The sequence below is a fragment of the Ruditapes philippinarum genome, unplaced genomic scaffold (assembly GCF_026571515.1).
Source record: "Ruditapes philippinarum isolate M1 unplaced genomic scaffold, ASM2657151v2 ctg6320_1_1_1_1, whole genome shotgun sequence".
Taxonomy (NCBI): domain Eukaryota; kingdom Metazoa; phylum Mollusca; class Bivalvia; order Venerida; family Veneridae; genus Ruditapes; species Ruditapes philippinarum.
This window is the reverse complement of record NW_026852934.1, coordinates 41,070-56,870: the sequence shown is the minus strand read 5'-3', so window position 1 is coordinate 56,870 and position 15,801 is coordinate 41,070. Positions and strand designations below refer to the sequence as shown.

Below are 15,801 nucleotides of genomic sequence, written 5' to 3'. Positions count from 1 at the left end.
TTGGTTCACAAGCTTGACCCCACACCATGTAAACAGCGAAGAGGTAAACTGTATCAAGCATTTTGAATACAGTAATTCATGCTTCCTTTGACTTAGAATTTACGTTAAAAGTTTTTATGTAATATGCTATTCAAATATTCTTCAAAGTCCATTGACATATGGCTTATGAAATTGCACACTTGAATTCACCCATCCATGATCCCAACCTCATAGACAGAGGATAGGTAACTGTATCAGAACATTTTGACAAAATTATGCCCCTCTTCTCCAGAGACTTAGTAAATTTACGTCTATATAGTATTTGTAATAGTTCATATAAATGTTTCAAAGGTCCATTGACATATGGTTTGAAATTTGCACAACCTAATGTTTCACCCACTCATACCCCAACCTGTAAACAGGAGGAGGTATTGGTATCAAGCATTTTCATTTACTATCAAGCTACTAAGAATAGCCGAGCGTTGCGTCCTCACGACAGCGCTCTTGTTAATACTGCAATCGATATAATTGCACGTTATATAGGAATTGGTATTTGATGTCATTTGTTGCCAATATTGCAGGTTCTCTGAAAGTCAAATACAAAAAAAGAAAATGAACGTAGAAAAGTGCGAGGAGGAGAAGATGGCAGTGCTGACAGTGATTCGTCAGATTATGAAGTCATGTATCCGACTCCTGTTACACATTAGTAATCCTCAAAGTCTTTAGAGTTCATTTGTTCAATATATACGGCTACGCACACATCGTCACGATTGAACGACAATTCTTTACTTCTATCAAAGCCATCATCATATCATAATACACTGACATACATGTATGTAATATTCAGTTTTATCCACGCACATCTTGCAGAATCTTCTGGTGGAAAGATTAACTATATTCATGAGATCATTTGAACCAGAGCTTAACCAAAGGCCAAAAAATATTCTCCATATATTAACAAAAATTCTGAACACTAAAGTTTTAAAATCTGAGGTTCAAATCAGTATCTTGGACATTTGTTGGGTCAATCAACAGCTCACATTCAAGGGTCAAATGACCCCTGTAGTGGCGAATCAAGTAGTTTTTATAAGAATTGGTCTTAAAAAGTAAAAACGTAAATAAGAGTTATGTATCTTTGATTGGAATTTATTGTCACATCTGCAAAATAAATAATATATATATATACAAAATGTATTAAAAAATCCCTTTGTACTTAAATTCCTATTATTGTCTGATTACTTGCAAGCATATTAATCAGTTTTTCCCAACAATTTTTCTGAAACCATAAAGCAGTTGTTTCCTTAATCTTGTAATCAATTTATGCAAATTGCTTCTTTGTATTGAAGTTTAACATTTTTCATATTTTCATCATATTACTAGTGATACTTAGTTTATGCAAATTTCTGCCTGTAGATTAAAATCAAATGCATTTCAGGTGTCCAAATAAGTCCTTAAAAGGCAACACATTACTGGTTGTGACTACTTAGTTCATACTTAATTTCTTATTTCAGATTGATTATGCCAAGAGACGTGAAGAAAACCTGCGCCTGAACAGAGAATTTTTAAGTCAGTATTTGGTCCTGGATAAATGTGCTTATAGTGAATGTTTTCTTGATTTTTCACTAGAAAAAAACTTTAGAAATTCCAAACAAATGTTCATGGTTAATGTTTAAATGAACCACAGAGACAGTTTCTATAAGGGAGGAAAGGAAAGACTGTGAAAAAGGAAGACTACTTGAAAATACGTCCATTATACTGCTGATGTCATGGGATTACAAATTGAACACCAAGGCATAATCAAACTCTTGTTTTCCTAAAGTGTTGATGTAGCATGCATCGCTCAAATGAAATTTAAAATGAACAGCCAGGCTACAAATTATCTAAAATTTTATCTACCATATTCCCATGTATATTTTAAATTCTTTACTCATGGAAACGCCTAGTCTGATATGCAAGAATAGACGATTCCAAAAATTTAACTTGGGCATGCTCATTTTACAGATTTAGCATGTTGAAAGTTAAGATAAAGTAATTGGGGTGATCTTTTTGTTCCAAGTATTATGGTGGCAGTTCACCAGTGGAAAAATTTTATTCAATTTCAATTTATAATGAAAATAATGACTTTGGCTTTCCTTTTTTCAATGAGGATTAATATTTGAATATCGTTATTATTAATTTATTATTTATTACAGGGCTCAAGACAAGATCTCCTTGCGTTCCGGAAAGAGACTGCGCCAATTCTAATAGGGGCCTGAAAAAGTAATAACCCTTGCCATACTAAATATCTCAAATGGACTTGTCTGTTGTTTAATCTGGACAAAACCATTCATTATTCTTAAAAGAAAATTTCAAAATCCAGAACTAGCAATAGGGCAGATTATGAGCAGACGTCAACGGATACTCAGGTTGATCTTGATTTCGCCTCCGGTCACATTGGTAGATTCAGTTGCTGCTATTGCGTTAAAGTGACATTATGCTCATATTTTCATAGTCAATATGAGCTGAATTGACTTTATATTTTAAAGATTGACTTACAAAATAGTGTTTGGCACAACAGTTGAATATTGGAAATGTTTAGATTTAAAGAATTTCTAATTCTGCCTAAAACAATCTCAAAAAGACTGATGGCCCAAACTCTTTATAAACTGAAGCGATTAAAAGGTAAATTCAAATGGATTTAACAGAAAATTCGTTGGGATCTCTGCCGTTATGTATGGTGTTATGCAAACTTAAATTATTAAATGTAAAAGGAGATCTATGGCAAAATGAAAACTTATTTTGTATACTCATCTTTTCACTCCACTAGTATACAATTTGATTGGCATAATGTCACTTTAAATGGAAAAAAGTATATTATTTTGAATATGCACCCTCAAAATGAAGAAACTCAATTTGCTTGGAAAATGATATTTATATCATCTATCATCATCAAAAAAGACTAGTTGATGTAAAAACATGACATTTAACCTGAACTGACGTACATGTCTAGAGTCATAATCCCTCACTTAGATTGTGCGCAGCCATAGATCTCGGACACTCGATCTTGTGAGAAGTGACTCGGGTCTTCTATAAGAGGTTGTCATACTATTCAATTATATTTATATTGCTGTCGCTCGTTAACTTGTGACTGAATTGATAAAGAATTTGTTATTTGTTGATCAGATCATACTGTTGATTGTCTTCTATTTCAGCAGCTATTCTTTGTTTTCAATTTTAGGAAAAAAGCTCCAAAGGAGATTTTAGCCACGAGAAGTAGCCTGAGGTATACAGAACAAAACACCAGAACGGTATAGAGTACCACGGAAGCCTGATAACAGAGTGGCTTATACCTTTTCTTGAACCAGGTTCAACATTGTAAGAATTATTTAGTTATAATTAAAAAGGATTTATAGTCTTTGGAGCAGAAAGAATAGCCATCGAAATAAAGTATTATTTTGGCTTTATTTCTGAAAACATATTAAAAAAGAAATTAAAAGGTTCATTTTTAAGGTTTAAAATTGATACATAGAGTAATAACATGGCAAGTAACTATAATGGAAAAATTATCGCTTCATATATTCAAATTAGCCTCTTATTATATAATATGTCACTTACATGTGGAGAGTCTTCCTCAAACAATGATGCGTTCTCCAATTATTAACACACTCACTGATATTGTGTAACAAAAATTGATTATCAAACCGTCCCAAAATTTTTTCAAATTTTTGATGTGTTGATAGGAGGATTATTCTCCCTCACATACTAATAAAAGATTTAAAGTACTAGCATTTTACCAGACATTTAAAAAATCAATCCTTTTAATTTATGTATGTAATTGAAAATATAATTGATGAATCGGAGAAATGATAATCATATCAACCAATTAAGGGACACCAGTCGATATAACTTTCACACAGAAACTTAACACCACATCTTTACACAATACATCATTTGGTGGCCCGCTTAAGCACAAATTAGGCAATGCATACTGTTTCCTATTGACAGCTCTTGTTTGTTTTACGTCTAACACAGATTTATACATTTTCATAGCTGAGACCCTCCAAGCAGGCCACTTGAGATGAAGGAATAGTCTTCATGGCTCACCGACCTGGTGAAGAAAATCATAAAGAAATGCAGAGTTTAACAAGTTTAAAAACGAAACCAATTAAACCAGCAAGTGATATCTAGGAAGTTATTAAATAATACGAGGTATTGTCCCAATATTCTGTCGACAAATTTCTGTTTAAAAGCTAATAAAACAGATACGAATTTTATATTTAATATGTTATAAACCCATATAATTTAAACATTTTAACAATTTTCAATAGATAAATATCAACAAACAACAAAATATGCCATAAACACCATGGCAACTAACTGAATCGCGCGCACGTCCCGACGTCAAAAGACGGCGTTAAATCTATATAAGGTGCCTTTCTCAAATACTTTCAATGGCTTTCAAACAAATAATGGTACCATAAATCGTCAATTTTCTGACTTAAATCATGTGGTTGTTAATGTCTGTTTTTAATGTTTGGATGGCATACATTAATTTTTGTATATACGCGAACTTCCAGCTGGTCGTTACACCTGTTTTTAGCTGTAGGAAAAACTGGCGACGAAGATCGGTTCTTCCTATCCGCTGTTTTCCTTTATTTTCGACTTTGTAGCGCAAAACTCTGGTTCCGTTCATGCCTTTTGTTACACAAATGCTCAGAATATGTTGCGTTAACTGTTCTATTTGGTATATTTGTTGAAAATCGAACATGTGTCATCTCGAAATAGTCATGAAAACCTTGAGTGACATGTTCACTGCGCCGCAAATTCTTATCGAACGGTCGCCATTTTAACTTTCCTCATTTTATATGAGATATTTCATTTATTCGTATCTATTTTTCGTTTCTTAAGTTATTAACTAAAATTTTCAGAGATGGATGTAAACATAGCCAGCGCAGAGGAAGTCAACGTCACATTGTGCAGACACATCACCAGAAATATACACGTTATTAATTTTTCAGCCTATTCAAACAAAATGTAAATTATTTTGACGTGCGCCGGCAACTCAACCTAATGTCAGTTAATAACTGAAAATTTCTAAGTAACTAGGGTAAATTTTTTTGTAAATGTGTTGTTGTAATGTTAAATAATTAAACTTTAATGGTTTATATGTGTGAATTATTTTCTATTGCGTTAAAACATGAACATGCTATTAAAATTTGTCACGGTACTTTTGGGACAAACCCTCGATAGAATGGTTAATGCACCATTTATCCATGTGTTGACACGCATTAGGACGCATATTAAGCCTGCAGTCTGCAGGCGTGGACAGGTTGTGAGGATTTGATAAGTCTGAGGGAAATATGAAATTCAAAACCTGTGAAGCATTGTCAAGCAGCAAAAAATGTTGGTCAAAACACCAAACAAAGATTTATCACCCTGTGGTTAGCCAAAATCAATGTTTCCATTGCCAGTATGACCTAAATAGTGTTGGTGCCGCTGTAAAACCAAAACTGAATTACCCCATTCCCTGCTACCCTATTGTATGACCGTATTTGCTTATGCTGTAAATTTGGAATGTTTTATTAGCAAAATGACCAAGTACTCTCATGTCCAGTTTGACAGTATTGGTTATGGTCTAACAACATCATTTACATGGATGTGCTTGCTCACCTGGCTATATATTTTATACTAGAATAGTGTGGTTCTGTTATTTCTACCTGCTTGCGTTTCATATATAGTTTTATACTCTGTACAAAGGGAGAGATTTTGGATAAATTTTGTATGTTTTAAACTTAAATTGACTTGGGTTGTCACAGAAAGTACCAACTTTGCTTGACCCATAATTGGGGGATGCAACTTCCCATACATAGTTTATTCATTCTTTTTTTTTCAAATAAGACATATTCAGTAAGAAATTTATATATTAAAATAAATTTCTGGGCTTAAAATATTGTTTTAATTTTCTGACTTGTTTTACAGATATGCTGAAAAGATGTCAAAGACCAAAGTAACTGCTGAACGTGTAGCTAAAGTGGTTCCTGAACGGACCTTCTCATTGGCACTTCATCCCTCAGACACTAAAGTGATAGCAGCAGTGGGGGACAAGTGGGGAAAAATAGGCATCTGGGACGTAGTAAGTTCTTTTTTGGGTTGGAAATTATATGCTGACCATTATAAGAAGGGATATTTTAGCTTTTGTGATGGACTGGTGGCTGTGATATTCTCAATTTCTTTTTTACATCATCATCTCTTTAGTCTCTTGGTAAATTGTGACTTACATTTGTATGTTCACCAGAGGTTTAACATCTTAGAGATTTTATTAAATTTGTTTGGTTTGGAGCATATGTATGTAGGTGAGATGAAACTGTGGAGAAATAATCATGTCAGCTAAACAAAGCATAAGTATTTGAGTGTGAAAAAATAACCTCTGAAACTTTGATAGAAACTATACATACGGTGATATAGTTTTGATATATGTTGTCTATCCTAGTGTAGTTTGCCTTAATTAAGGTATAATCAAACAAAGAAAATAAAATAAAATACTCTAAGGTCATAAAATGTTAAGAAATGTCTGAAACTTCACATCTTGGAGATTTTATAGTATTGACTAAATATAACATTGCTTGAAAAGCCCCCTGCAAATGTAATGCCCCCCATACTACTGGATGAAAATTAAGTCCATTTCATAGAAACCTTTTACTAAAACTGTGAATCTATATAAATTAATTCTAGCCTTCCATATAGTCTCAAATAACCAAAAACTTGAATTGATCCTTTTAATGAAAGGAAATCCGAACTTTTGTAAAACACCCCAAGTTTAAATTCTTATTTCAAATTTCTATTTTTTAGCTGTGTGATAGTGAATCAAGAGCGGAAGGGGTGTGTTGTTACGCGCCTCATTCCCGACCAATCACATGTCTCGATTTTCCTGTACACTCGCCAGAGAAGATGTATTCCTGTGGCTATGACGGAAGTCTGAGATGCGGAGATATGCAAAAAGAAATCTTCATTGATGTAAGGTTTCATTTTTCGTATATGCCCCATAATAAATATATTGAAGATAAGCATTGGTGACCACTTTACTTTTATTGTACCAAAATGTGAAAATTAAGAAAAATATAAAGAGAGGGTATGGCATGTGAGAAATCAAACAATGGTGGGTCTTCCATGGGTGATTGGTTGTGGTCATTCATTTCAAACCACTTGGCCTTCACTGCTGTGGGTTCAAATCCTGACAGGGACTTTGAAGTCTTTCATGATAGGACGCTATCCAGCTAGCCTATGAAACATTGGTGGTTCTACCCAGGTGCTCATTTGTGCCTGAAATAATGCAAGGAAGAGCAACTGAGGTCTTCCTCCAACAGAAAAGCTTGAAAATCAGCATTTGACCTATACTGTGTTGCGACATAAACCCCGACCCAAAACAAACAAAACAAAAAACACAGAAAAAAACTACAATGCTCACTCAGCAAATACTCAAGTTAATAATAAAATTGTGTTATTATAAAAATTGGTGTTGTTAGAGGTTAATAGTGGTTAGCCAAAATCTGGTTTCCTGTTTCAGCACCATATTCTGTGTTGGTAAGCTGTAAAACCAAACAAACCGTTGACTTTGAATGGACATTTGAGCCGCGTCACAACAAAACCAACATAGTGTGTTTGCGAACAGCATGGATCCAGACCAGCCTGCGCATAAGCGCAGTCTGATCAGGATCCATGCTGTCCGCTTACAAACCCTATAACAAGTAGCGAAACTGATAGCGAACAGCATGGATCCTGATCAGACTGCGCAGACTGGTCTGGATCCATGCTGGTCACAAACGGACTATGTTGGTTTTGTCGTGACGCGGTTCATTTGTATTGTTACACAACTGTTCCAAAGTCATTTGAATATGTCCATGTCAACAATATAGACCATTATCAGCCGGCACATCTTGGCCATCTATCGTGGTCTGTTCCGTGGGCTATTCAAACAATATCTTTTTTCATTAACAGGTATTCAATGAACCAGAGGATGACGATGTTTTGTTGAGGAATTTCATTTTCACGTCTCCACACACTATGTTGGTGTCTGAAAACACAGGTTGTGTAGCCTGTGTAGACATTAGAACAGCAAGGTAAGATTTAAAAACACTTTTCGTGATAGAAAATAGGGTTAGAATTATACAGCCAATCTCTTTTGTTGTGAAAATACCATACTTAAAAGTTATTTTCGTAAAGCCACATTAGTTATATTAGTTCTAAAAGCATAAGAAAAGTTTTACAATTGTTGAAAAATTCAAATTTTTCAAGAATGGCTTTTTTAGTATCATCATTGCAAATATGATTTCTTTGTTAGTGTCATCATTGCAGATATGAATTCTGTAACATATGAATATGGACAACATTGTTTTTGATACTTGCATAAAAATGTAAGGAACAGAGGATTTTGATTTGAGTGTAGATTTCATACTGAAGTTGAATTGCATTATATGAATTATTGAGCCTCTGGCAAACATATTGTTGCGATTTTATTCAACAAATGAAAAAAAAACAACATTGAAGTGAAGCTATATGAATGTATGTGTTATATTTTATTTATTGCATACCAAAAAATACAGTAAATTAAAACATTTATTGGCAAACTTGTATTTTAAATATTATTGTTAAATGTGCTTATAGCCATGATTGTATTATGCATATGGTGCCATGTGAAAATATATGCATATGATAGAAAGTCTGAAAATAGGCATGGGTATATTTAAATTATGTCTAGAGGTGCAATAACTTGTTTTGATGCATCGAAAACCAGTTTTGTAGGTGCTGATTGGTTTCCGATATCAGCTATAACCATATAGATTTGATTTACACCAAAAAAAGCCATAGAAAAGATGCTAGTCCCTCTCTGACTAATCTACTGTTTTATTATGTTGCATATGTCAGATTGGTTAATTTAACCTTTTACCCCATGAGCATATTGTGAAAAATGGCCGTTTTCATTGAAAAGCCTCCTGTTACAAGTTGCAACTGCTATAAAACTATGGTCACTTTTTTTAACGAAAAACAGTGTTTGGACCTAAATAGGGCATTTTTTCACTGTTTGAGGCCTCATAAAGGGTAGGGCGTGGACAAAAAGCTGTGAAAACATCCTCCAACAATTAACACGTGAATTAACATTTTGGTTTTGCGGTATTGATTCAGACAAAGTAACATATATGTTTCAATTTTGGCATTTTAAGAACATATGTAAAATTGAAATTGTGTTGACTTTCTGATTCTATTGATGATTATGTATGTGCCAGATTTGACATGTTTGTACTTAAAAATGAGGAGATATTTTTTATTCCAGTACCACAGCTGAACAGATGTATGAATTAAGTCACAAATCTTTTAGGACTGTCAGTCGTCATCCAACACAGCCCTACTACTTTTGTACAGCGGGTGTTGCAGGGTAAGTTGGTTTATTTATAGGAAGTTAAAAAATGTTGGGTTGTAACAATGTTAGGGTATTAAGGCGTCTTTAACAAAATAACGTCTTCCCCTTTGTATGACATGATTTATACACCTTTACAAAAATTATGACATTATTTCTTCACCTTTGTATGACTTGATTTAGGCGCCTTTTGCAAAATTACATTACATCTTCACCTTTGTATGACCCGAGTCATGCATATAAAAAACATGTTACTTCAGTGCTTGCTTGCGTGATTTTATCAATTAATGCATATTTTCATCTTTATTTATGTATATCTGCATGAGCAGTTTTTATGCAAGAATTATCCGTATTGAATGATATGAGGTGCTCCTAAAAGTAAAAAACTTACTCCGTCAGAAAATGTTGAAAGTATAAGAGGAAAGAGTAAGCTATCTAAATCAGTGTTATTTTTAGCTATTTTTGCATGGGTCTGGTAAACTTTCCAAATGGCAAAAGTTTTCCCCCCAACCAATGTCCCAAATTTTCAGATTTCCTCATAACATAACAGTTGTAGCAAATAAATGTTTTTATGAATTTTTTTTTCTCCCCATTGAACTTGATCTACTTCTAAAACATTCCTGATCCGGAAATTGTGGACACATTCTTTTGATGAAAAAAAAAATCAATGTAAATAAATAAGACAGCAATGCAGTCTTCTTGTTGTTGTTGAATATTTTGTTGGTTATACAGGAGTGTAAGTGTTTGGGATCAAAGGAACTTGAAACCTAAGAAGAGCAAAGCTTTATGTGAGCTTGCTATTGGAAGAAACATTAATAGTGCATACTTCTCACCTGTGACAGGGAAACACATTCTGGCGACATCTATCAATGATAAATTAACGTAAGATTATTTTACACTACTTAAGACTTGTGATATGTGTGTAATATATATCATCCATACTCTTAACATACTGTGGATATGGAAGGCATATTTTTAGCTTGACTGTTCAAGAATAGGGAGAGCTATTATTCTCGCGTCAGCATGGCCGTCAAACTTCGGTTACGATTTTGAGTGCCAATTGATATCTCCAAAACTATTGGTCTTTTCAAAATCTTTCAGTTTAGTTTATACAAATTTATTTTAGTTAAATTGTGTTTGAAGCCATTAAGTTATTAAACCACTTTCGAATCCATTTCTGGAAAAACCAGTACTATGCCATAATTTTAGTTTTATGCTCAAGGAGACAACGGCTTGCTACTGACTGGGTTTGAACTCATGTGGCCAGCAATCCTTTGATTACAGTACTAGTGTGATGTGTTAACCACTTGGCGCAACTGTAATGTTTCATAGATATAATACTCACTATGAAAAAGAAGTTATGTTTTCTTAGAAATAACGCGTATATTAAATTACGTGAACAATCTTCTCTGAAAGGAATTTATTTTAGGGTAGCAACATTACCGGAAGATTATATGTTGAAAATGATTTTTCATTTGCAGAATTTATGACAGTTCAGAAATTGGTCCAAATATTACAGTGAAGAAATCCATTAGGTAAGATTTCTAGCTAACAAAGTCATAGTCAAGTCTAAAACTGCTGGAAGGTCAGTGACTTTACTGTGTCAGAAATGTTGCATAGAGGAGCACCTGAGTCCTCTTCCGCCAGTTAATCTGTAAAGTCAACATATAACTTAAAAACAGTGTTGTTGCGACTAAAAACCAACTAAAAAAGGACAAACATAACAAAAAGATCAACAAAGGAAATTAACTATAGATGATATCTGTTAAACATTTAATTTAAATGAGTCCTCATTAGATAGGTTATAATAATTCTTACAGACTGTTGCTAGGGTTACTCATAGACAATTCTTGACCTTTGTGCTATAAAGTAATAAGTCCTCCTAAATATAATAGCAGTTAATTAGTTATTGTACTAAGATGATGAATTGCAAACTATGTTGGTAAGGTCATTTCATCTTAAATAAAATTTTCTCATTCAGTCATAACAATCAAACTGGACGTTGGCTTACTGGATTCAGAGCTGCTTGGCACCCTGCCAGAGAAGATTGTTTTATTGTTGGCAGTATGAACAGGCCTAGAGAGGTTAGTGATAAAGTATGATTAAATCTGTATGCAAGAAAGAAGAGAAGAAAATTTTTGCAACTTTATTTTGTCTTCGAGTTGTATTTCAAATTAGTTTATTAGGTGTTAGTGTTTGTAAGGTGGCTTGATTATAAACATTTGCTCCTCATTTGAAAAGGTTCAAATTCTGTCGGGAGTTAACATTTCATCCATGTAATGCTAGCCCTACAAGCTTACAGAAGGTCAATGGTTTTACTTGTGTGCTTTTATACCTTATATTATCGTTTTATGTGTTTAAATTAATATATGTAGAATTTTTATGCTTTTAGACTTTAGGGCCTCTGTGGAGCTCTGTAAGTCATGTGTGTATAATTCAGGATCAGGTTCTCTTGACTTTAAATTATTTATGCTTAATTATCACCGGAATCAAGGGTCTTTAACTCTGACCGCTCTTTTAATTTCAGATATCACTGTTCAGTGTTGCTGGCAAAAAGCTGCATGCCTTTAAAGATGAAGACTACCTAAACAGTGTATGCAGCCTGAATGCTCTACATCCAACTCTGAACCTGGTTGCCGGCACCAATTCTAGTGGCAGAGTCTTCGTGTTTATGTGATCATATAAAAGCAGATTATGTACTTGGCGCTTTGTGTGTTTATACTTAGACATGTGTTCATAATATTGTGTTCAATGAACTGTTGTGTTACAAAACAGACTGTGTTAAAAAACAGACTGTGATTGAAAGAATATAGTGAACTTTACAAAAGTAGTTTGTTTACATTACTAGAAAGTAAATTGTGTTCATGTGAAGATAGTGATCGTATGATGTCATACTTGCACATTGCAATATTCAGGTCTGTTGACAAGTGATATTTACAATAACTGTGTTCAGAAAGTAATCTCAGGAAAATGTTGTTTATTTACATGTTATTTTTATTTCCCCACCATATGATATGGTTGGCGTTATACTAGAATCACTTTTTTGTTTTGATTTTTTCAAACTTAACTTTAAATAAACATAAAAGATAAATCAGCAATCATAAAAGTCTTGGTAAATGCTTCAGTAAGGGTATCTGTCAATCCTGTGACGAATTTTCAGTTTGAAGCTTTTTTTAAAATCAAGGTGTTATGTAAAGATATTTCTTGCCATGTTTTCATTGTTGTATTAATGACACATAATGGACAACGTAATACCATGGCATGTGGCATTGGAGAAAAAAGTATGATTATTTTATTTTTGTGACTGTAAATAGTGTATGATATTTTATTTTGATATGTAAGTATCTTGTTTCCTTTAAATCAAGACTTAGAGGTACTAACTTGTCTTTTCCAAAAAATAATCCAACTTTTCTGATTAGTGGATCTTTGTCATTGTAGTGCCAAAACTAAATAGCGGATCACTCAAAACACTTTCTAAAGGTATCGAATATGGAACTTTAAATATTTGCTGAACATGACAGAGGGCAGTTGTAAGACAAGGGGCATAATTCTGAAAGGAATCATTTTAGAGTTATGCCCCTTTTTAAAACAGAATTTTTTTGTCAAAATAGCTTTTCAAGATAAAGGATTTGTAAACTATCAAAGGTTACAACCACAAAACTTGGTATACTTTATCATGGCAAGGTGCAGTTGTTACACATGGGACATGATCTTGAAAGCAAAATGTTTTTGAAGTAATGCCCCTTTTTAATGTAGAATTGTTGTTAAAAGTGGTTATTGATAGAAAACATTGAAAATATCAGATATATTGTCCTCATTTTTGGCTAACCTGCCGAGTAATGGAGACGAGGCACATCTGTAAAACAAGGGACATAAAATAGGGATCATTATTTGTAGAGTTTTGTCCCTTTTTCTCATGAAAATTAATTTAACATTTGTAGAAATACCAATAAAGCCCAAGAACCAAGGGCCATTTAATCAAAAATTTTGTCCAAATCTGAAACTTACACCAGAGTAGGTATATAGTCTCTCCTTAACAAAAATCTAACTCTTACAAAATTTTGCTTTCACAACGCTTCAGAATCCAAGATGGCGTCCAATATGGCCGCCGACTTTATACAAAAGGAGTATATATCTTATTATGGTAAATTTTACAGCAAAAATTATGCCTTTTTACAATAAAAAGAAGTGCAAACATTTCAATAAAAATCAGGTTATGATTAAATGACGTGAAATATATAGCCTTTTTGGGTTTTTGTCTTAAAATTTTCAAAATATCAAAGAAAAATGCCTATTTTTTTTGCATATTTTTTATTATGGTTACCTAGAAATAATAAAAATATTCCAAGTAGCTCCTTAAATTCTAATATTGTTTTGTTTTTCATAAATACTATGTGCGTTTTAAGTTGTAATCATAAAAAATGCAAGGAATTTCATAATTTATAAGTTTTATACTTGATTAAATTGGGTGGGGTAATTTCACCCCAAAATTGGAAAAATACAAAATTCGCCGAAATATGTTAATTTTATTTCTCTGCTTTTTATTTTACTTTCTATGTGATTTCATACAATTATTCTCTTTTTTCGTGCATTTTTATTGTTTTCAAGTTTATTTTAATAATAATTTTATGGTGGGTGGTGTAAAATAAAAAAAAGTGCACATACGAATATGTGTATCGAATTACTGAAAGCTACCGGAAATATCGAAAGGTACTTAAAGTTGACTTAATAAAGAAATAAATTAGTAATCTAAAGCAATGGAAATTATATAAACCATTTTTTGGAAATTAAGGCATATTTTGTTATGTAATTTTCAACTTCAAATTATATTTCCTGGTCATACTCTTTCGCCACACTTGTTGTTCAACATGTATGCAGGCATGCATGTGTTTTCACTGTTTATAATTAAAGTCGATTTGAAAAAAAGTGTTTTATGCACTAATTGTCATTTTTATGCATTTCTTGTTCTTAAGTTGTTCTTGTCTTTCTTAAAGTATAGTGGTCTATGGTCTAGGTAAAACAAAAAAGAAGAGAAGAATGCACATTTAAATATATGTATCAAAAGACTGAAGCTACCGAGAAATACCTAACTAAACCCAAATGATCTTATGTTGCCTTAAAAACGTGAAGAGATAAGTTATTGTCATTTTTATGCATTTCTTGTTCTTAAGGTAGAACGCGACACTTTGCGAACTTTCGAGCAGCGTCTTGAAAATTGGCATGCAAACAATTGACCATATTTCTGTTTGGATTTCGTTGATTTTATTTCAATAGTTTCAGCCAATTTTTGTACACATGACGTTTAAGTTGACCATCAAAGCCCGATTTTTAACATGACGTCGTTGCGTATCCTTGGCAACTGTTACGTGTATTTCAACGCCATTGGCGGACAAAATATCTTAAATCCTACAGCATTCGACGGAAATTATTTTTCCCTTCAAGCAAATATAAAACTTATTGTTTTACGCCGAAAATTGTTTGAGTAATGGAAAAAAATTGTTTATTTTGTGTAAAATTTGACGTTCAGTTTAGCCACATTTTCAGGCTTAAAATTGGCTTATTAAAAAATTCCTGAAATAAAGTTTTGATTTTTTTCTTTAAACGTCCTTTAAAATGTATACTTATACAAAATAACTAAAAAAATTAGGGGGTCACCGACTCAAATTTTTCGGTACACGTGATTTAATTTCCCCCACCCCTTTGGATTAAAATCACGCTATCACGGGGCGTTTGGTTTTTTGATGTTATTAAAACGATCACCCTGTGTCATAATCCCTTGTTTTACGGCATTTTACGCTATTATGACCACTGCGGGAAATATATGGATACAATTAAGGTTACGGAATTCCGTATATTATAGATAGACAGGTAAAAATAAGTGAAATTTGTTGTCCGGGACCGTATATCATGCAATACGTATATGACTAATAAACTGTGATCCGTACACTCGATATATGCGGGAACTTTGAATGAAGTCCGTATTTACTAAAATGCGTATCTTTTTAATTACACGGTCAGATATTACCAAAATATGATTTTTTTATTCTTGTAAATATAAAACAAAGAATAAAGTTGTACTTCAGAATTACCCACTTTCTACAAGAGGAAAGAAATAATAGTCTGATCTGACATTTGTCAGAATAACATTAAATAGTAAAACTTTGAGCAAATTGTAATATTTCTCAGTTTTATTAACATGTCAGTTGTATACTGATTAAATAGTTAGTGAAACATCGGCAGATCCTCTACAGTGCCCGTAGCATGTACAGACAAAAAATGACAATATATATTGAAATATCTTTATTTTGTATAAAGATTTACAATGCAACTATATAGCTCAGGGCAGCCGGTTCGATAAAATCCGCAGACGTGTATTTACAGCGTTTCATTATATTTCATGTTTAAAGTATTGTTTCTAAATTTTCCTGTTC

The 15,801-nt window shown here is 33.0% G+C and overlaps 1 protein-coding gene across 1 annotated transcript; it reads left to right on the top strand.

Annotated features, from left to right (window-relative positions):
- Positions 1-591: 591 nt before the first annotated feature.
- LOC132728423 (WD repeat-containing protein 76-like) lies at positions 592-14,935 on the top strand. The gene is made up of 12 exons (XM_060714072.1): positions 592-636; positions 1,491-1,545; positions 2,172-2,238; positions 3,197-3,241; positions 5,938-6,091; positions 6,808-6,972; positions 7,954-8,075; positions 9,287-9,388; positions 10,103-10,252; positions 10,852-10,905; positions 11,352-11,454; positions 11,898-14,935. The coding sequence occupies exons 1-12, from the start codon at positions 592-594 to the stop codon at positions 12,045-12,047; spliced, it is 1,212 nt and encodes a 403-aa protein (XP_060570055.1). The 3' UTR covers positions 12,048-14,935.
- Positions 14,936-15,801: the final 866 nt, after the last annotated feature.